The 23182-nt window shown below is 34.5% G+C and overlaps 1 protein-coding gene and 1 pseudogene across 2 annotated transcripts in view; both read left to right on the forward strand.

Annotated features, from left to right (window-relative positions):
• The window catches only part of LOC143639791 (lysine-specific demethylase 6A-like), a 207952-nt gene that overhangs the window by 35283 nt on the left and 149487 nt on the right, over positions 1-23182 (forward strand). For both annotated transcript variants that reach the window (XM_077107851.1, XM_077107852.1), the window contains exon 4: positions 17950-17999. In XM_077107851.1, the coding sequence (XP_076963966.1) occupies positions 17950-17999 (50 nt within the window). The remainder of the gene's footprint in view (positions 1-17949; positions 18000-23182) is intronic.
• Positions 8876-10189, forward strand: LOC143639768 (PCNA-interacting partner-like; annotated as a pseudogene).

Here is a 23182-nt window from a genome sequence, read left to right on the forward strand (position 1 = left end):
TGAGGACAGAAAAATTTAAACAGATAAATTTGAAGCAAAGAAATTGAAGATGCCATCAAAAACCTACTGTGAAAGACAAACACAAGACCAGAAAGTTTCTCACTTGAGTTCTATCACACCTTCAAAGAAGAATCAACATCAAGCCTCCTCAAGATTCCTTCCAAATTCATTCTGTGAAGACAGTATTACCTTGACACCAAAACCAGACAAAGACACATAAAGGAAAGGAAATTTCTGACCAATATTCTTGATGATGAATGTAAATGCAAAAATTTGGATCAAAATACTAGCAAATTACATTAAAGATAGTGCACCATGATCAAATGGGCTTCATCCCAGGGATGCAAGATTGTTTCAAGATATGGAAATCAGTGACTATAATTTATCAGATAAATAGAGTCAATGACAAGAATCACATTAATCTCAATATAAGCAGAAAAGGCATTTGACAAAAATACAGCCTTCTTCATGTTTAAAACTAAAAAAACTAGGGGGCTGGGGTTGTGGCTCAAGCGGTAGCGCGCTTGCCTAGCATGCGCGCAGCACTGGGTTCAATCCTTAGCACCACATACAAATAAGGGTGTTATGTCCACTGACAACTAAAAAATAAATATTAAAAAAAAAAAACTAAAAAAACTAGGGATAATAGAAACATACCTCAACATTTTAAAAGATATATACTAAATCCAAGTGCAGCATCATTATAAATGGAGAAAGATTGAAAGCATTCCCTTTAAAAAGGGAACAAGATAAGGATGCCATCTTGAACCACTTAAATTCACCACAGTCTGGAAACTTTTGCCAGAGAATTAAAAGAAAGAAATGAAAGGGATATGAATAGGAAAATAAGTACTCAATTTCTCTACTTGCCAAAGATATGATTCTGTATTCAGTAAAAGGCGAAAGATTTATACCATCTGAAGAGAAACCAGAGTATGATGATTCTATATTTAGAGGTCCCCCCAAATTCTACTAGACAACTTCTGGAACTCATAACTGAATCAACAGAGTAGCAGGATGTAAAATTAACACTCAATTGTATTCATATATGGAATCTATTGAAGGAAAAATTAGGAAAACTATCCCATTCACAGTAGCCTCAAAAAATTAGATCTAATCTAACTAAAGAGGTAATAGTAAATATAATGAAAATTTTTATAAGGAAAGAAATTGAAGAAGACCTCAGAAGTGTGAAAGATCCATGTTCTTGGATAGGCAGAAATAATATTGTCAAAATGGCATACTATCAAAAGCACTATACAGAGTTAATATAATTCCTTTTACGCTTTTAGTGACATTTTTCATAGAAGTAGAAAAAGCAATCATGAAATTTATTTGGAGAAAAAACAGTTCCAGTATAGCCAATGCAGTCCTTAGTGAGGAAAGTAAAGCAGGAGACATCACAATACCAGAACTTAAATTATGCTACAGAGCTATATTAACAAAAACAGTGTGGTATAGGCACCAAAATAGGCATGAAGACCAATGGTTCAGAATAGAACACAGAGGCAAACCCACATGAATACAGTTCTCTCATACTAGACAAAGGCATCAAAGGCATATATTGGAGAAAAGATAGCCTCTTCAACAAATAGTGTTGGGAAAAATGGAAATCCACATGCAACAGAATGAAATCAAACTGCTTTTACCTGCACAAAAAATCAAAGTGGTCAAAGTGGGTCAAGGACTTAGACACTAGAACAGAGACCCTACGCTTACCAGAAGAAAAAGCTGGCCCAAATCTCCATCTTGTCAGCTTAGATATTGAATTTCTTGACAAGATTCCTAATGTGCAAGAAGTAAAATCAAGAATCAATAACAGGGTTGTATCAAACTAAAAAAGCTTCTTCATAGCAAAGCAAAGATTTACTGAATGGGAGAAAGTCTTTACTACTTGCACCTCAAATAGGATATAAAAAGAACTAAAAAAAAAAAAAAAAAATTGACACCAGAAAACCCCCAAATAATCCAGGCAACAAATGGGAAAAGGAACTGATACTTCATCGAAGGAGAAATATATTTGGTCAAAAATATATTTCCAAAATGTTTCCAAAGTGTTCAAGATCACTAGCAATTAAATGCAAATTAAAACTATACTGAATTTCATCTCACTCCAATGAAAATGGTAATTATCAAGAATATAAATGGCGCCTGGGGATGTGGCTCAAGCGGTATCGAGCTCGCCTGGCATGCGTGCGGCCCGGGTTCGATCCTCAGCACCATATACAAGAAAAGATGTTGTATCCGCTGATAACTAAAAAATAAATATTAAAAATTCTCTCTCTCTCTCTCTCTCTTCTCTCACTCTCTCTTTAAAAAAAAAGAGAATATAAATGGGGCTGGGGTTGTAGCTCAGTGGTAGAGTGCTCGCTTCGCATGCATAAGGCATTAGGTTCAATCCTCAGCGCTATATAAATGTAAAATAAAGATATTGTGTTCACTTAAACCTAAAACATAAATTTAAAAAAAATACAAGTAACAGTAAATATTTTTGAGGATATGGGGAAAAGTATACTCATACACTCTGGAGGGAATGTAAATTGATGTAACCACTCTGGAAAGCAATATGGAGATTCCTCAGAAAACTTGCATTGTACCATCATCTGATCTATTTATCCCATTTCTTGGCATACACACAAAAGACTTGAAATTAGCACACTGTAGTGATGTAGCCACATCAGTTCTTACAGCAGCTCCATTCACAATAGCTAAGCTATGGACCAACCTAAAGTGTCCTTTAACAGATGAGGGTAAAGAAAATGTGTTGAATGTACACAATGAAATATTACTCAGCCATGAAGAAGAATTAAATTATAACATTTGCCAGTAAACAGACGGAACTGGTGACTATCATTCTATGTAAAATCAGACAATCTCCTCAAACCAAAGGCTGAATGTTCTCTCTCATGCAGTTGCAGATTCACTCAATGAGGTAGTAGGGGGAGTGTGAGAGAAGGGGAGGGAGGTTCACTGAATTTTTATAGACCAAAGTTAGGGGAAGGGAGTGGGGCTGGGGATTGAAAAGACAATAGAATGAATCAGAGATAACTTTCCTAAGTTCCTATATCAGTATGTGATCAGTGTAACTCCCCATCAAATAGTGTACAACCACAAAAATGGGAAGTTACACCCATCTTATGTATAAGTAAAAAGACAAATTTAAAAATTTTAAAAAGATCTGGTAGAATTCAGGGGCTGTGGTTTTAACTCAGTGGTAAGAGCACTTGCCTAGCATGTATGAGGCAGTGGATCTGATCCTTAGCACCACATAAAAATAGATAGATAACTTAAAGCTATCATGCCTATCTACTTTGGGGGAAAAAAAAATACCTGGTAGAATTCAGCTGACAATCCATCTTGTCCTCAGTTTTTCTTTGTTGTAAGAGTTTTTATTACTGCTCTGTCTATTGCTAGTTAATGTTCTGCTTAGGTTTTCTATATACTGTTTTTTTTTATTTGGTGGATTATTGGGGATTGAACTCAAGGGCACTATTTGCGAAGAGTTGCTATGTGGTCTAAAATATGTTCTGTTTTGGAAAAGGTTTCACGAGCTGCTATAAGAAAGTATATTCAGCAGTTACTGGATGAAATATTCTATAGATGCCAAAAGTTTTCTATTGAGTTTTATATGTGGATTACCTATATACTGGTCAGAGAGCTGTATTTAAATACCTAGTATTATTATTGTACAGGGGTCTGTCCCAAGCTTTAATTTAAGTAGTATTTATTTTATGTAATTAGGTACACCCATATTTGGGTTATAAGTATTTACTATTATTATAAATTCTATTCTATTTTATTATTGGGGGTGGTGGTGCTGGGGATTGAACACAGGCAGGGTCTTTTGCATGTGAGATAAGCATTCTACCAACTGAGCTATATCCCCAGCCCACATTATAACTTCTTGTTGGACTATTCCCTTTACCAATTTGAATTGACTTTTTTGTGTATCTTTTCATTAATTTTGGATTGAATCTGCTTTTTTGGATATGGAAATAACTACTTATGCTTTTTTTTTTCTTTCTTATTTTTTTTTGTACCAGGGATTGAACTCAGAAGCACTTGACCACTGAGCCACATTCCCCACCCTATTTTGTATTTTATTTAGAGGTAGGGTCTCACTGAGTTGCTTATCGCTTTACTGTTGCTGAGCTGACTTTGAACTCAGGATCCTCCTATATCAGCCTCCCAAGCCACTGGGATTTTACGCTACCACACCTGACTACTTCTGCTTTTTTGACATGGTTCCATACACATGGTTTATCAATTTCCATTTTTCACTTACCAGCTTGTGGCTGTCTTTGCCTATAATATGAATCTCTTGCAAACCACATATAATTAAGTGTTGCTTTTTAATTCATTCTGCCAGCCAATTTTAATTGGAGAATTGAGATCATTCAATGTTATTTTAGATGGGTGTTTATTAATTCTTGCTCTAAATTCCTCAATTTATTTATAATTTTTAATTTGGTTGTCTTTCTCATTAGCTTAACTACTCCTGAAATACTGTTAGTTCATTTGTGAGATCTGCAGTTTGTTTTTATTTCTTCAGTGTGAAGTACTTCTTTAAGTTTTGTGGTATTAGCTTAGTTAGTAATTATGAATTCTTTCATCCTTTTTTGATTCGATGGATAATTTTTCTGGATATTGCAGTTGAGGTTGACAGGTTTATTTACTGAAAGGACTTAGAACACATCATTCTGAGCCCTCCTGTCTTTAGAGTTAGTTTTAAGAATTAAGCAATAATTCTGATTGGCTTGTCTCTACATGTGACTTGATGTTTTTGTCTTGAAGCTTTAATAATTGTGTCCTTAGATTGTATGTTATGATGTGTTATGGAGAAGTTCTTTTATGTTCTTATCTATTTGTGGTTCTGAATGCCACTTGTATCTGGAAGTCCATTACATTCTCAAGGTTTGGAAAAATCCCTGTAGATGTTACTCATTTCATTAGTCTGTATCTCATGACCCTCTTCAATTTCAAATTGAAAATTTTGGTTTTAATTTTTGAAAAATTGAAATTCTTAATTTTGATTCCTTAATAATGTTGTTTTAGAGTTCTTGTTAATTTTGGTCATGGTTACCTGTTTTCTTTGATACTATTTAAATGTTTAGGATTGGCCACTTAGTCTTCTAGCTCTGAGATTTTTGTATTCAGTATATTTTACTGTACTAGAGAGATTTCATCTGGTCATTTCCTTTTATTTATTGTGCCTTAATGCCAAGATTTATTTGATTTGTTTTCAGAATATCTATATCCTCATTGAATTTCTCATTCATATTCTGTTCTGACTTCCTTAATTTATTCTGTTATTTTTCTGTGATTTCTTGGAACTAATTGATCATTTTTATAACATTTCTTTTAAAAATTTTATCATATATTTTATTTTTCAATATCTTTTGAGTTAGTTGCTGATGCATTATGTATTTTAGGAGGTGTTATGTTACTTGTTACTTTTATATTTCTTGTATTCTTCTGTGGGTTTCAGATATCATTGGGATGAATTTCACTTTTACTCTTATATGTTTGTGCCTTTTTAGGCACAGCATTCTCATGCCAAAGTGTCTTAAAGTGAAGTAGTTGGATGTCTTCTTGTAGATGTGATATCTACAGCCTTTGTGTTAATTCTCTTTATTTTTGCTCTAGGAGCAAGTGAATGATTCTTTGAGGAACCAGAGCGCCTAACTCTAAAATTTCCTACTTGGAACTTGATCATTAGTGTGGATTTTTGTCTTTTCTGTTGTTTTTATTAAAGTATAGCTAAATTTTGAATTTTAATTTATGTATGGAATAAGGTGTGTTGTGTTTTGGCTGAGTTTAGTTCTGCAGCAGAGTCCATCCTTGTGAACCTGTATGTAGTGTCCCTGTAGATTTCCAGCACCTCACACAAAAGGGAAACAAACAATAGCCAGAATTGTCGTGAACAATATGTAGTGTTAAAATAAATATCTGATGCCTACAGTGACAGTCTAAAATATGAATTACCACACAAAAAAATGATGGGGTCCATTGCCAATAGCAAAAACAATAAAGAAATGTGAACTATATCTGGCTTTAAAGTAAATAGCAGGTGTCATCTATGTCATCAATAATAGCAATAATTCCATCAACACGAGTGGTGGCGGCAGGAGTTGTATAAACCAATTGGTTCTAAAAGTAGATTCAAAATTCATAAGGAGAAAAGAGCCACTTGCTGTGGCCCATGTCTGTAATCCCATCTGTTTGGGAAGCTAAACCAGGAGGATCATGAGTTCAAAGCCAGCCTCAGTGTGTGGCACTAAGTGTGGCACTCAGCAACTGAGTGAGACTCTACTCTAAAATAGGGCGAGGGATGTGGTTTAGTGGTTGAGTGCCCCTGAATGGAAACCTTGGTACCAGAAACAAAGCAAAACAAAACAAAAACCAATAGAAAACAATGTTATAGGAAAGCAGAAGAGTTTAGAACAGAGAGAATGCAGAAGAAATATAGCAAGTGATGGTCCCAAGTAAATGAGGGCAATAGGAAAAACAAAAGAAAGAACAGAATAATTCATTAGCAGGAGAAAGGAAAGTCAGAAAATGAGAGAGAAAGGAAGCAAAAAGAAAGAACAAAACAAGCCACAAAATAAACCAGAAAGCCTTCCCCTAAAAGTCAAGGCTGGACAATTGCCTTTCTTTCCTTTTCTTCATATACTACATGTACTGAGAAAGGAGAGAGAGCAAGAAATGGGAGTTGTTAAAAACTTCCTATTTTTGTTTTGCCCACTGAGATGCCAGTGAGAGTGAAGCTGAAACTGGTTGAAATACCCCTCAGCTTCCCTTCTCTTCAGTATGAGGGAGGATAGAATGGGAAATATGTCAGTTGAAGTGTTTCTACACAGACCAGATTGATGCACCCCTAGTGTGGAACTGCTGCAAGTTTATTTGAGTCCTGGCACATGTCAATCTCTACTATAAGTCAGGATTTTAGGAGCCTTCCAGGAATTTTGCTTACAGACAGGGGAGCCAGTCTGCACACATACTGCTGCCCATGAACAAAGCCTTCTTAGACTTAGTCCCTGAGTGTACTCACCTCTATCGGTGCAAATTCTTAAACCTCTTCATCTGGTGATGTGAGCTGCCAAACTCAAAGGGAAAGCATGTTGGACTCCTCTGCCGCAGTCTGGCTGCAGCAAAATAACCAGGGGGTGACGAGCAACTTGTGTACATTGATAACAGCAGGAGTAGGAGCCCTTTATTGTAGGACAGGAGGTGTATATATACATTCCACACAGCTTATCTTAATTAGCATAAACTAGATACAGCAGTCAACCAATAAGGAATCTCCACACTTAATGGCTCGCTTTTGTTACTTCACAAACCACTCCCTCTGGCATTTTGCCAGGTGCCATCCAGACTCTAACATTTCTCTGGCAAAATGCCAGGCGCCATCCTGACTTGTTTACAGACTCTAACATTCCTCTTTGATTTTCTAACTTTCACTCACCTTCTATTAGGCATACTTGTGTGTGGGCCCTCTCTCATCCAGTGAGGAGGTCCACAGAAGAGAGTAGAGGAGAATGTGGCTACAGAGTCTCTAATCGAGACCTTCAGAGACAAGCAGGAAGCAGGTCTGATTTTACTGTGCAGTTACCATGTATGTATATGCACTGAGGGAGTAGCTAAGTAGATTACAGGCAGCCATCTGTACAATTTCTGCTAACCATTCCTATAGTCACCAGTCGAGGAGTGGGCCTTGGAGCAAGCTCAGGGACTGTAAAATGTGACCTCATGCCTAGGGTTGTACCTATGGTGTAGGGTTTGCTGCTCACATGCCTAGCACGAGGGGAGTGGCCTGCCACTCAGGTGCCCTTAATGTATGCCTAGTATGCAGTACTCCATGCACTTGTCCCTACATACTTGTCCCTACACATGGTAGGTGATTGCTGGGACAGTATGGCAATGCTTGCATGATCTTCTGGGCTCTGTAGCATGACCTCCTCAAGGTGGCTCACTTCTTAGCTCTCCATTTGCCAACTGAAAAATTCAGAGCATTTCTCAAACACTAGTTTGCTATGCAGCCTTAGAATCAGCGAAATTTAAGCTGCTTTTCTGATCTACAGGTTTTTCCATGTCAAATCTCTTCTTAATCATTTTGTTGCTCTTTCTCTGTTATCCCTCCCCTCTATGGTGAACCAGTGTTGCTGCTACTTTCACAACAGCTTGGCTTCAGTGAATTGAGTGTTAATTTATGTGTGGAATAAGGTGTGTGTGCTTTGGCTGAGTTTAGTTCTGCAGCAGAGCCCATCCTTGTGAACCTCTAGTGTCCCTGAAGATTTCTAGCATCTCACACAAAAGGGGAAATAAATAATAGCCAGAATTGATATGAACAACATGTAGTATTCATTCTTGCTCTTTGTTTAATACACTCAAATTTCTGAGTCTGTAAGATACTCTGACTATCCAATATGAGATTTTAATGAAATCCCTCTTTTATTCGAGTGGCTTGTGCTTGAATTCTGAGTTGTGGAGTGCTTGGAAATGTAGCCTTTCTCTAATCCACCATTTTGAATCCAAGGATTATACTTTTGATCCAAGAATATCATTTAAAATGCAAAAAAAAAATCATATATATATATATATATATATATATATATATAAATATATATATACACACACACACACACACACACACACCTGTGTGTATTAAAAATTCAAGAAGAGGGTAACTTTTCCTCCAGGAAATCTGTACCTTCCGGGTCTTTTCCCAACTAGTGAAGCTTGGAGTACAGTTTTTTAAAAACAAGTGTTTTTTACTGAGGTCACCTTAAAAGGCTATTTTTGTATAGTGCAGCCTGCATCCAAAGTGCTTGCATATTTTGTGTCTCATTGACTCCTCACAACTGGCTGGAAGAGAATGGCTGTCCTTAATCAGAAGTCTATCTTGGATATGATTCAGGAATTTAGAAGGAACTTGCATATTCTTTGTAACACTGAAAGGACTACTCTGTGTAGTGCAGACCATTGAAGATACGGCAGTGGTTGACAATTATGAGGACAATAGGAAGACTTGTGATTTCTTGAAGAAACATAGTGTTATGTTAGATCAATGTTCATTAAAAAAATATAGGATTTTGAAATTCATTTCATGAATTTCTATTCAATATACTCTATTCAAGGAATAGAGTATATTGAATAGAAATTGAGGAATGTTCTTTCTAGCAAAGAGCATGCAGTAAATGATGAAACTGATCTTTATATACTGATGTCACTAGGTTATGAAACACAACCTGGGTACAGCTACTAGTAAAGAAAATTATCCTTTCATATTTAAGCCTACTAGTGAATTCAAAGAATGATCTGTCTCTGGCTTATATTCTAAATATTCCTGTTAAAGGACATGGAAGAGAAGCCTTCACATATTTGAAACATGATGCTCAAAGGAAACACATGTCTTTTTGATGGCCATGTCCTTTATTCGAACAATAGAGCTTGGAGGGAAAGGATATGCACTGTCATCATCTGATTCTATAGGACACATTTAAAGGGACTGTCAAATTTCATTGACACATTAGATGAGATTCTTGGAGAAATACCAAGTCCAAGCATTGCAGGGGGTCAATTTCTGTCAGTGTTAAAGATGCAGCTAAGGGCCAGAACACTAGGGATTCTTTTTATAAAGCAATTGAGGAAGCTGCTTAGACTTTGGACTTTAGGTTTAAAAATATCAGTTCTCAACAAGAGGGTGTAGCTGTCAGCAACCCTGACATTAGTCCTGCCATGCTAAAATCTCATGCAATAAACCATGATACTGTATACTGTGACAGATATGCCATGAAAACTTTACTAGTTCTTTTGAATGAAGAAGCAGCCAATTCTCCTACCAGAAGCAAAGCAAAACTTTTATATGGTGATGAATGCACAATCAATTGTAATGGAACTTCTATTTTTACACTTTTTAGATCTCCCTTACAAATGAATAACATCAGTGAAACTCCTAAGAGAACACATCCATTAGTCAATGCAAGACAAAAAAATTATGATGAAGCAAACCTTAATTAGATCACAGTTTGCTTGTATTATATGATAAGCAAGGATAAATGGAATAACATGAATTCTGCATCAAATTCTTTGTGTGTTCTTAATATGGAAAGTGACCTTGCTGTGGGGATAAATCCATCTGTTGGCAGATCAACAATGCAACAAGTTCTGGAAATGTTCATCTGGATAGAAGTAAAAATGACAAAGAAAATCAAATGGTCAGACAGGAAGTAAAAGCTCAAAAAGGAAAAAAGATGTATTTGGATGGGGAAAAAGTTTTTTGTGGTAATAGAAGTGAACCATCTCATTATACAAATGTAAAGAAACCTAAAACGACAAATAATTACAGAATTAATTGTATGGCAAACTAGCCAGAGTAGCAAAAGTGTACTGCCAAGGCCAAATTGATTATTGGCCAAAGTTAACTCAGTTTTTTAGACTATAAGTATGTATCTTATGTGCTTTAGATTTATGCGTAAGTATAGCTGTTCACCAAAGTCATGTACTTAATTTGTAAAAGATCAAGATGAGAAAGAAAAAAATTTAAGAAATAAGGTCAGGGACTATTTGGGAAGGTATCTTTGGGAACAGGCTTACCCAGTAGGTGGGAAGCTGACAGAATATGTGGATCATGGTAGGCAAGTGCCTTTATTTATGGTCAGGGTAGAATCCACAAGAACAGAGCTGGGGGAACTTTATAGGTGCATAAATGTTTCTAATTCATAGTGGAAGGCAAAACGGGAAACTTATTCAGAGACATGCCTTTTCACACTTCTGTATCTGGTTGTTTGGGTATGATGATTGCAGGATCTGAGAATGCTGAAGCCTCAGCAAACTTAAATTTTAAAAATTGGCCATGTAGTACATTGTGTGAAGTTTTATGTATTGTATGTATGTATGTATGAATGAATGTATGTATGTATGTATGTATGAATGAATGTATGAATGTACGTATGTACGTACATAGGTACATACCTCGGATTAAACCCAAGGGCTCATAATCACTGAGCCACATTCCCAGTCCTTTTTTTGTATTTTATTTTGAAACAGGGTCTCACTAAGTTGCATAGGGCCTCACTAAATTGCTGAAACTGGCTTTGAAACTCATGATCCTCCTGCCTCTGGTATTATAGGTGTGTATCCCTGCACCCAGTTTTTTTTTTTTTTTTTTAAGTGTATGTGTGTTTTCTGAATTTATGCATATTGCATCTCAAATTCTTCATGTTGGACATTTTTAGTCAAAATTTAGAAAATCGGTTGTTCTCGGGCTGGGGATGTGGCTCAAGTGGTAGTGCACTCGCCTGGCATGCGTGCGGCCCAGGTTCGATTCTCAGCACCACGTACAAACAAAGATGTTGTGTCCGCCAAGTACTAAAAAATAAATATTAAAAAATTCTCTCTCTCTCTCTCTCTCTCTCTCTCTCACTCTTTCTTTAAAAAAAAAAAAAGAAAATCGGTTGTTCTTATTTTGTAAATCTATTATGCAAATGTAATGAACTAGATAATCTTTCTAATTTTCTTTAAAAATTTCTCTCATTTTCTGTTCCTTTTTCTGGGAATTAAACAAGCCTCATTTTCTTTTTCTTTCTGTTAGGAGATTGAGCCCAGGGGCACTCTACTGTTGAATTATATCCCAAGCCCCTTTTCTTTTTTTCTTTCTTTTTCTTTTTTTCCTGTGCTAGTGATTGAACTTAGAATCTTACACATGCTAGGCATATGCTCTACCAATGAGATACATTCCCAGCCCTTCTTTTATTTTTTTCTTTAGAGACGGTCTTGTGAAGTTGCTAGACAGACTATGAACTTGTGATTCTCTTATAACCTCCTGAGTCATTATGTAGGCATGCACCACTGCATCTGGCTAACTTCAGTTAAAACAAAACAAAACCCAATTCTGTTGAACTATTCATTTCTCTAGTTACATTTTGATCTGTGGATTTGCCCATTCCATGGAGAAGTTTATTAAAGAGGAATACATTTTTAATCCTTTTTTTTTTTTTTTTTTTTTTTTTTGGTGAGGTGGGGGTTTATACTCAGGGGCATTCAACCACTGAGGGGTATTGAACTCAGGGGCATTCAACCACTGAGCTATGTCCCCATCCCTCTTTTGTATTTTATTTAGAGACAGGGTCTCACCTGTTGCTTAACACCTCCCCTCTTGCTAAGGCTGACTTTGAACTTGGGATCCTCCTGCCTCAGCCCCATGAGCTGCTGAGAAATTTTTCATTTATTTGGAAAGCTTTTGTGTTAAATTATGTTTAACACAGAATTTATCATGTTTTAAAAAGTATACATTTTCGTTGGTATTAATTATGTAACAACTATAAGTACTCTAATTTTTAAAAATAATTCCAAACAAAATTACGTAACCCTTATGCCATAAATTTCCGTTTTTCTACACTCCAGGCACAGATAAACTCTAGTTTTACTTTTGTGTCTATGAATTTACCTTATTTGTTAATTCTCTAAATGAAATCATACAAACCTTGTTCTTTTCTGTCAGATTTCTTTCACTTAGCATTTTTAAAGAGTCCTTTTATTACACTGTGCATCAAAATTTCACTCCCCAAAGCTTAGCAATATTCCATTGTACACATCTGTGTATCACATTTTGTTTATCCATTTATCTATGGACTCTTGGGTTATTTCTACCTTTTAAATTTGGGAATCTGTTGTGAACATAAGTGTGAATAAGTGTGAAATCTGTTGTGAACATAAGTCCCTGTTTTCAGGTATTTGGATATATATCTAAGAGTCGAATTACTTGAAAATGCAGTAATCCTTGTTTTAAATTTTTTGAGAAACTAGATATTTTTCATAGAAGCTGTACTTATTGTTGTTCCACTGGTAATGTGTAATTGTTCTCCTTTTCTTCTTATTACAGCCATACTGTAGATGTGGAATATTTGTAGGTCATTTGTATAAGTTTAGAAAAATGCTTATTCAAATACTTTTTTGTTGTTTTTTGAGCTGCTTGTATTTTTATTATTGAGTTTTAGGAAGTTTATTTGTATATTTTAAATAATTAATCCTTGTTCAAATATATGATTTGCAAATATTTCTTCTATCATGCAGGTTTCACTTTTTTCTGTGTGTCTCTGTGTTTATGTATTTACTGGGGATTTAATCCAGGATTGCTTTAACTTAAGCTATATCCCTTTCTTTTCCATTTTTAAATTTTATTTTGATACCAGGGTTTGCTAAGGTTTTAAGATTAGACTCAAATTTGTAATCTACCTGCCTCAGTCTCCTTAATAACTCCTTAGTAAATGGGCTATAGGCATGCACCTCTTTCCTAAACTTACTTTTTTGACAATGTGCTTTGATCCTCAAGATTTTAAATTTAGTTTAAATTCATCTTACTTTAGTATCTTTTGCTGCTCATGCTTTTGATGCCATAGCTAAGTATTTGTTGCCATATTCAAGGGGGTGAAGATTTCTTTCAACATTTTGTAATTTTATGTTATATTTAGGACAACAAATGATATATTTACATTTTAGTGTATTGTGTGAGGCAGGGATCAGCTTCATTCTTTAATTAAAATTATAATTAAAAATTAAAGCTGTAATTTTTTTAAGTTGTAAATTTAAGTTAACAAATTATATTGTCTTAAGGTTATTTATTGAAGACTACATTCTTTTCCCATTGTGTACTAAATATCAAGAGTCAGTTTATCACATATATAAGTTTATTTCTAGGTTTTCAGTTCTATCCTATTGATCCATGAGTTTTTGTTTTCATTCTTATCTCTATTATTTCCTTCCTGTTATTTTTCTTGAGTTTAGTTTAGTTTTGCTTTATTTCTGATTCTTTGGTTTATATAGTTGTTTTTTGTTTTAAGATTATTCTTCATTTTAAATGTGTTTAGAATTGTCAGTGTCCTTATTTCCATCTGTGTCTGATACTTAACTCTATTGTTTGTTTTCGTTCAGTTAAAAGTATTTTCTGATTTGCTATGTGATTTTTAAATTTTTTAAAAATTAGTGCTTATGGAAGAAGGTGCCTTCTAATTGTCAAGTATTTGAGTTTTTAAAATTTTTTCTTTTCACTGATTTTTAACTTTTTTTCTATTATGGGTACAAAGGATACTTTGTATGATTCCAGTGTTTTTAAAATTACTTTTTTACTTAACTTTATCTATGGTAGACCATAACTTTCCTCTGTGCTTGAGAAAAGTATACATTAAATGGTTGGGATGAAGTGTTTTTATATATTACACTAGGTCTAGATGTTTTATAATGTTGTACACATTATCTAATTTTATTGATATTTTACTCACCAGTATTTGTTGCTGAATGCAGGATAGTAAAAGTTTACAAAAATATGATTTTAGACTATCATATTTTTTTATATCTCTGTTCTGTCTGTTGTGTTGTCTTTCTATATATAAAATATTAAAATATTAAGTTAATATTAATTTCAATATTAATTTAATATTTATATTAAATATTATATATTTTAATGTCTATATTTTAGTTGTAGTTGAACACAATGCCTTTATTTTATTTGTTTATTTTTATGTGGTGCTGAGGATCAAACCTAGGGCCTTGCATGTGCTAGGAAAGCACTCTACACTGAGCCACAACCCCAGCCCCGTGTTGTATTCTATATTTTGATGTTCTATTTGAAGTGAATATGTTATAAAAGTAAAATCTAGATGAATTGATCCTTTATCTATATGTAATAAAATTCTTTCTCCCTGGGTTTTATAGATTTTTTAAAATTTATTTTTTTCCTTTTAGTTGTACATGATAGCAGAGTGAATTGTGATATATTTGTACAAAGGTGGAGTAGATCTTATTCTAATTAGGATCCCAGTCTTGTGGTCATATATGTTATAGAGGTTTACTGAAGTATATTCATACATGTACATAGGAAAGTTATATTCGATTCTTTGCGCCACCTTTTCTATTCCTGTTATCTTTTCTTCCATTCTGTGGATTCTTTCTTCACATACTTATTTTCCTTTTCTGTGAAGAAGCTTTTTAATTGATGCCATCCATTTATTAACTCCTTAGGCATTATTACCTAAGCTTTCAGGATCCTATTGAAGTAGTCATTGCCTGTGCCTATATGCTGGAGTGTTGACCCTAACTTTTCCTCTAGGAGTAGCATAGTTTCTGGTCTAATTCCTAGGTCTTTTATTTTATTTTATTCTATTCTAATTTGTTATATATGACAGCAGAATGCATCACAATTCATATTACACGTATAGAGCACAATTTTTTATAACTCTGGTTATATACGAAGTAGAGTCACATCATTCATGTCTTCATACATGTATAATTCCTAAGTCTTTGATCCACTTTGAGTTGATTTTTTTTGTGCAAAGTGAGAGATAAAGGTGTAATCTCAATCTTCTGACATATGGGTAATCAGTTTCCCCAGGTCCATTTATTAAGCAGGCTGTCTTTAATATGTATTTGGCAGCTTTGTGAAGAATCAGATGACTGTAGATGTGTAAGTTTGTTTCTGTGTCTTCTATTCACCATTAGTCTTTTGTTTTTCCCTTGTACTGTGAATAAGTCATTGGTATTTTGGTGAGGATTGAATTGAATTTATATATTGCTTTTGGTACTATGACCATTTTAACAATATGGGTTTTTATATCATTGAAAATTCGAGGTTTTTCCATCTTGTGAGGTCTTCTTCAATTTCTTTCTTCAGTGTTAATAGTTTTCATTGCAGAGGTCTTTCACCTTCTTGGTTAGATTTATTTCTAGGTTGGTTAGCTGGATTATTTATTTATTTGAAGCTATTATAATGGGATTGCTTTCTGATTTCTTTTTTAGTAGATTCATTGCTGGTATGTAGGAAAGCTATTGATTTTTGAATATTGATTTTTCATCCTGCTACTTTGTCAAATTTATTAACTCTAATCGTGTTTTCATGGAGTTTTTGAAATTCTAGCTATAGGATCATATCTGCAAACTGTGATAATTTGACTTCTTTCTTTCCTGTTTTTATCACTTCTTTTTCCCCTCTTCTAATTTCTCTGAATATAATTTTTAGCACTGTATTATATGAATGGTGAGAGTGGACCTACTTATCTTTTCCTAGATGGAAAAAAATAATTTTTAAGCTTCTATTCTGGGGATGGTGGGGGAGGGGAATAAGTATGACAGATTGAACTCAAGGACACTAGATGAGTCACATCCCTAGCCCTATTTTGTATTTTATTTAGAAACAGGGTCTCACTGAGTTGCTTAGTACCTCACTTTTCCTGAGGGTGGCTTTGAACTCAAAAGTCTCCTGCCTTAGCCTTCAGAGTGGAACTTTTGCTTTTTTTTTCCCTTCAGTATATTTTTTAGTTGTTGATGGATATTTATTTGTTTGTTTATATGCAGTGCTGAGAATTGAACCCAGTGCCTCATACATGCTAGGCAGGCACTCTACAACTGAGCCACAACTCCAGCCCGAACCTCTCCTTTTGAGGGCTGGAGCCTGGGTTATTAAATGTTTTTCTTAGAATAGTCTTCTGCTTTTTGGAGTAAAGTCTTGATCTTTCTCTGTTTGCTTCTCCCAGTATGAAATCTTCCTCTCTGAGTTATGTGGGCTAAGGGTGGGTATAGTTTTGGTCTGCTATCACTTGATTTAGGTTCAGCTCTGTAAGAGTGAGTGTATAGATCAAAGCAATACCATTGTCATTTGCTCTTGCTTGGAATATGGAGCCAATTGGTGAAGAGAAATATTGGCACCCTCTTGGGGAGATATTCAAGCTCTAAAACAGGCACTTGGGCAAGGAGAAAGAACTCAGTGTTTTTAAGATTTTCATAGTTGAATCCTAGTGGGTAAGGTGTGAAGTGGGAATGGTGAGAGAAGGAATGATTTATGACTAAATGCTATATATTCTTATTGTTCTTTTGATATTATATAGATTTTCTTATGCAAGCATGTTTTCATTTGGTTGGTGTTCTTAAAAGACAATTTCCAGAGACTTTTAAGTGATAGTTTAAAAGTAATTTTTACCATTTGTTTGCTTTTCTTCCAGAAGGATTTGTGGATCCTTTAGGCTATTTTTCTAAGTCATTTTCTTCTATGTTTTTGGTTTTTGTCATAAAATTTCAGACATGAAATATAGCCTGCATTGTGATTCTTACATATACTGCTGTCTCTTTAGCATTAAAACTGAAAAAGCAAATGTTTCTTATTAGACTTAAAAAAATTGTGGTTTAAATTTTAAAGGATTTTAAAGGATTTCAGATAATATTTACATTTCTATTATAAAGACATCTGAAATTCATAAAAATGTGCAAGATATTAAAATCTACAGCATACTATATTATGCTGTTCCTTTGGTGTGACACTGCTTTCATTTAAGTTTTTTCTTTTTACTTTAAGGTCATTTAACCCAGGGAACTTAAATACATGCTTAGATCTCACCCAAATAAACTCTGAGTCAGTTAGACAGTGATTCTGAATGTCTTAATTCTTATATGCTTATATAGCTTCTGATTTTCCTTTTCATCTGTCAGAAACTACTTTATGTGATTTGAGAAAATGTTGCTCCTTTAGATGGGTTGAGAGGAGGGCATAACTATATAGGAATTAAACTAAAAACAGGGTCCAAAGACATTGTAAAGGGAAACATCACAACTAAGAGTTACTTGACTTGTTAGAAATGTTAAGAAAAAAATGGAGAAGATTCACTGTAGTATGTATGAGCTTCAGAAAACTTCCATTGTTCTTAATTTCCAAGAGAAGAAAAGTTGATGAAAGTAAATGCCAAGATTTTACATTTGTTCAAGTACATGGGTGAGATTTAGTCATGTTTCTATACACCTGACTCAGTTTTCAAGCCACAAAATTTGTATTAGTTGGTTTTTATGTCAGGTGGTTTGTTGATAGATGAGCAGTCCTGGCAACTTCTAATAAAGTGTTTCTTAATATCTTATTGTAGATCTTCAAAAGTGAAATGGTTTAATTAATTATTATTATTTTGTTTTCAGCATTATCTGCATATCAGAGATACTACAGTTTACAGGCTGACTACTGGAAGGTTGGTACAAATTTGAATTCCAATTTTCCATTTCAGGATGAATTGTGATCAATATAAATTTTATTCTCCATTGCCTCCCGCACCCCACTTCCTTTATCTTCCTAAAACTGAGGGTTAAACCCAGCATTTTGCACATTAGGCACTCTACCTCTACGCTACATTGACTTAAGCCTTTCAAATTTTATTTTGAGACAGAATCTTGGGAAACTGCAGAACCTGGCCTTGAGCTTGTGATCCTCATCTTAGCTTTTCAAGCAGCTGGGATTACATTTGGGCATGCATCCTGATACCCAGTTATTTTGCTCTCTTTTTTATTACTGACAAAAATGCCAATTAAAAAAGTTTTTTTTTCAGTTATAGTTGCACACAATACCTTTATCTTATTTATTTATTTTTTATGTGGTGCTGGGGATCAAATCCAGGGCCTCACACATGCTAAGCGAGCACTCTACTGCTGAGCCACAATCCCTGCCTGACAAATGTTAATTCTAAAGTTAGAACATACAGGGTATATTGCATGTGCATTTTGTATGAGGTATTTTAGTTTTTAATTAGCTTTTTCCTGCAATTGATTTCCGAGATAATATAAATGTAATTTTTAAAAATGAAGGGGGTGGATGTGGAGAAAAGAAACCAACAATTATTCTTTTTAAGTTATTGCTACTTAAGAGGGGACAATGAACCATGGATAGGGTTCATGATGAAGGACAGACACCTATAGTCATTGTTTGTTACCTTTTAGGGATTTCAAACCCCTAGAAAATGCCACAATTGCTCAAGACCCTTATATAAAATGGCATGGTGTTTACATATGACTTATACTCATTGCTTTGCATATTTTAAATTACATCTGAATCACATATAATACCTAAAACAATGTAAATTCTTCACAAAGAAGAATTTATTGTACTGTATCATTCAGGGAATACTGACAAGGGGACATAAAAATCTGCATGTTTAGCAGAGAGCTACTTTTTTGTTTTTCCTAAATGATTTTGATTTGCTTTTGGTCAGTCTAAGAATACAAAAACGTTGGAATTGGAGAACCAACTGTACATCTTCATTATTTTATATTGGATTCACAAGTAAAAGTAAAGCAGCAGATTATTTTTGAATATATGATTAATTTAATGTAGTAGAATTGTAGTTGGTTTTCATGAATAATTTGAAGTGGAAAGAAACAATTAAAAATGAAATCTTCTTAAATCCAAAAAATACATAGATTTATTTTGATGTAGTATTATTTTCAACAAAACCTTGTATATATTTTTCATATATTTAAAATGTACGGTCACATATTTAAAATGTACAATTCAGTACTGTAAATGTATTCACAGAGCTGTGCAACCAGTATTACTACAGTCAGTTTTAGGACATTTTCTTCATGTCATAATGAAACAATAGTCTTCTCTATCATTCCCTATTTTGTATCTTTCATACAAATAAAGTCCTATATCTGGTGTTTTCTGTTTGGCTTTTTTCAGTTAGTATAATATTTTTTAGGTTTATCCATGTTGTAGCATGTATCAATATTCTATTAAAATTAGAGATTTTAGTTGGAATAATATTGGCAAAAATCATATATGCAAGGAATTTGATTTCAATCCAGATTCCCCTTCCTATCCCTTACCTCTTCCTTCCCTCTTCTTCCTCTACTATATTGTATTCCTTTTGCTTTTTATTTTTGATTGGTACTTTGTACATACACCTAAAAGTGAAATTCCCTGTGGTATATTTTTATAAGCATATAATGTGATTTTGGTAAATTCATTTTTTATTTTCTTCTCTTTCCTGTTCTTTCTCTCTTTCTCTTGATCTTCTACTCCAGTGGCTTCCATATATATATTTATGATATCCAGCCCTCACCACCTTTCCCCAATTTTGCTCCAGGTTCCCCATATGAGAGAAAACATTTAACCCTTGATTTTCTGAGCCTAATTTAGTTCAACTTAGCATGATGTTCTCTATTCTATTTCTGTTTGTTCATTGGTAAATGTAATAAATTCTGTCCTTCTTTATAGCTGAATAAATCTTATTATGTATATATACAACATTTTTTTTAATCCATTCATGTACTGACAGGCATCTGGACTGGCTTTTGTGAATTGTGCTGCTGTAGTATTCTGATTTGAGTTCTTTTACCAATAAGTTAAAATTGGATCATATGGTAGTTCCAGTGTTTTTTTTTTTTCAATATATATATATATATATTTTTTTTTTGTTGATGGATTTTATTGTCTTTATAATAAGGATCAAACCCAGTGCCTAATGCATGCCAGGCTAGTACGCCACCACTGAGCCACAACCCTAGCTCCCATAATTCCAGGCTTAGTCTTTTGAGAAATCCCCATTACTGTTTTCCAAATTGGTGGCACTAATTTGCTGTCGCACCAACAATGTCTGTTTTTCCCAATATCCTTGCCAGCATTTATTATTGTGTATGTTCTTGATAATTCCATTCTGAATAGAGTGAAATGAAATCTTAGTGTAGTTTGGTTTGCATTTCCCTGATTGATAAAGATGTTGAACATTTTTAAATACATTTATTGACCCTTTCAGTTTCTTTTCATGAAAAAATTCTATTTAGAACTCTTTTTGCCCATTTATTAATTGGCCCTTTATGGGTGTTTTTTTTTTTTTTTTTTTTTTGGTGTCAAGTTTTTTTTGTATATTCTGGATATTAATCACCAATCATAGGATTAGCTAGCCAAAATTTTGTCTTGGTTCCTTTGCTGTGCAGAAGTCTTTTAGGTTGGTGGCCTTCTACTTATTGGTTCTTGGTTTTATTTTGTGGGCTTTAAGAGTCTTATTGAGGAAGTTGGTGCCTGCACCTAGAATAGGAGTGTTGACCCTGTGATTTTTTTTTAGTAATTGCAAGGTTTCTAGTCTAATTCCTAAGTTTTTAATTCATTCTAATTTGACTTTTGTGCAAGGTGAAAGATGGGGATCTGCCGCAGTCTGGCTGGGCACAATTCAGGAGCCACTTGTCAAAAGAAACTAACTTTATTTTTAGAACTACACACGATAAATAAAACAGCTCCTCAGGAAAAAACCCTCAGAGCCCAACTGCCACCACCAGCTTCCCACACGCCACACACCCCAACAACCTCTTCCTCCCACAATCCTCCTGCTCTTGAGGCCGATTGGCTGGGTCGCATGGGCGGAGCCAAGAAAGTCCCCTAATGAGCAGCTCCGTGGTCTGAAAGGGCAGGGAAACAGCCCAAAGAGCATCACCGCAGAGGAGCCAATCAGCTAGATGTTGCTGGGGCCGCTATGAGCCAATCATCAGCTGGCAGTCTGAAAGTTTGCTGGGGCCCCTTCAGCTCATTATCTTTAAGAGAATTATTAAATATGATGAAAAGGAAAGGTGAAAGTAAACAAACAGATCTGTTAACCTCCTTTTTTGTTCACATTTTAAAACAATCTTCAACAGCTGTTTACCCAATTTAAACCATTTAAATCACGTGAATAAAAAAAAAATTATTTGGATCCATTTTTTCATGAGCGCTCATCATATATGACATACGGACATACGTACATTCAAACACAAAACACAAGTGTGCACACATAATACATACGACACATAACATAATAGTAAAGGTCTTATAACTTTTTACAGGTGAAATCTCCATTGCAATGTTTAAAAACTCTATAGTCAAAAAATAGAACTGATCAGCAAAACATTAACCTAGGTCTGTATGAGCTCAAAAAAAAAAAAAAACATGGGAAAGGGCAATAATAAAATAGATATTGAAAAAAGCATTCTGGTTCTGTCGAAGATGTAAGAATAACCAAACTGGAGTTCTGGATATCACATCTTCTTTTTGGTCTGTAGAAATCGCTTTAGTTAATCTGTCTGGAATCCAAATCAGCTGCTGTTCTCCCTGTGGAAACACATAAACAGACCCCCGATTCCAGGCAATCACTGGGTCAGGACCTTAGTTAATCTCTCTGGAATCCAAATCGGCTGCTGTTCTCCCTGTGGAAACACACAAACAGACCCCCGACTCCAGACAATTACTGGGTCAGGACCTTTCCATTGTCCTGTTAGAATATCCTTCCAAAGTACCTTAGGCTTATATACATTTTTTGGACACATATGCCTTTCCGCAGCACTAAGCCCTGATGAATCCAAATTTTAAAAGTTTAGAGTAAAAAGGGTTATTTTAAGTTTATCTTTGGGGAATATATACCCCTTCCCAATTCCTTCTTTTTGCTTTAATAAGTACATTTTAATAGTTTGATGAGCGCTTTCAACTATGCCTTGTCCCTATGGATTGTATGGGATTCCTGTTATATGAGTAATGCCAAATGATGAGCAAAATTGTTTAAAAGAGGTAGAAGTATAACCAGGGGCATTATCTGTTTTTAACTGTTTTGGAACGCCCACAGTGGCAAAATTTTGTAAGCAATGAGCTATAACATCTTTAGTTTTTTCTCCGGCATGAAGGGAGCCCATCAAAAATCCGGAAGAAGTATCAACTGTAACATGCAAATATTTTAATTTTCCAAATTCTGGCAAGTGTGTGACGTCCATCTGCCAAATATGGTTAGGTATCAATCCTTTAGGATTGACTCCAAGATTAACTTGTGGTAAAAAGGTCACACAATTTTGACATTGTTTTATTATTTGTCTAGCTTGTTCCTTAGTTATTTTAAAATGCTTTTGTAAAGTATTAGCATTGACATCGAACTTTTTATGAAAATTTATAGCTTCTTCTAGTGTAGAGAAAATATGTATGTCATGTGTAGTTTTATCTGCTAAATCATTGCCCAAACTAAGGGCTCCAGGCAATCCTGTATGTGCCCTGATATGTCCTATAAAGAATGGATCTTTTCTGTCCCAGATTAGACTTTGTATAGTGGAAATCAAAAAGAAAATAGTAGAGGAAGGGGAAATCCTACCAGCATCTTCAAGGGATACTATAGCATTAACTATATACTGACTATCGGAAAATAAATTAAATACAGAATTTTTAAACATCACAAAAGCCTGTAATACTGCCTTAAGCTCTACCTTTTGAGCTGATTGTTTGGGTACTAAAAATGTAAAAGTTTGATCAGGTGTAACTATTGCTGCTGTACCATTATTTGATCCATCAGTGAATATATTTGGAGCATTCCCGATAGGTGTTTTTCTTGTCATTTTTGGAAAAATTACAGGATGCGATGACCAAAAAGAC

The sequence above is a fragment of the Callospermophilus lateralis genome, chromosome Y, assembly GCF_048772815.1.
Source record: "Callospermophilus lateralis isolate mCalLat2 chromosome Y, mCalLat2.hap1, whole genome shotgun sequence".
NCBI lineage: Eukaryota > Metazoa > Chordata > Mammalia > Rodentia > Sciuridae > Callospermophilus > Callospermophilus lateralis.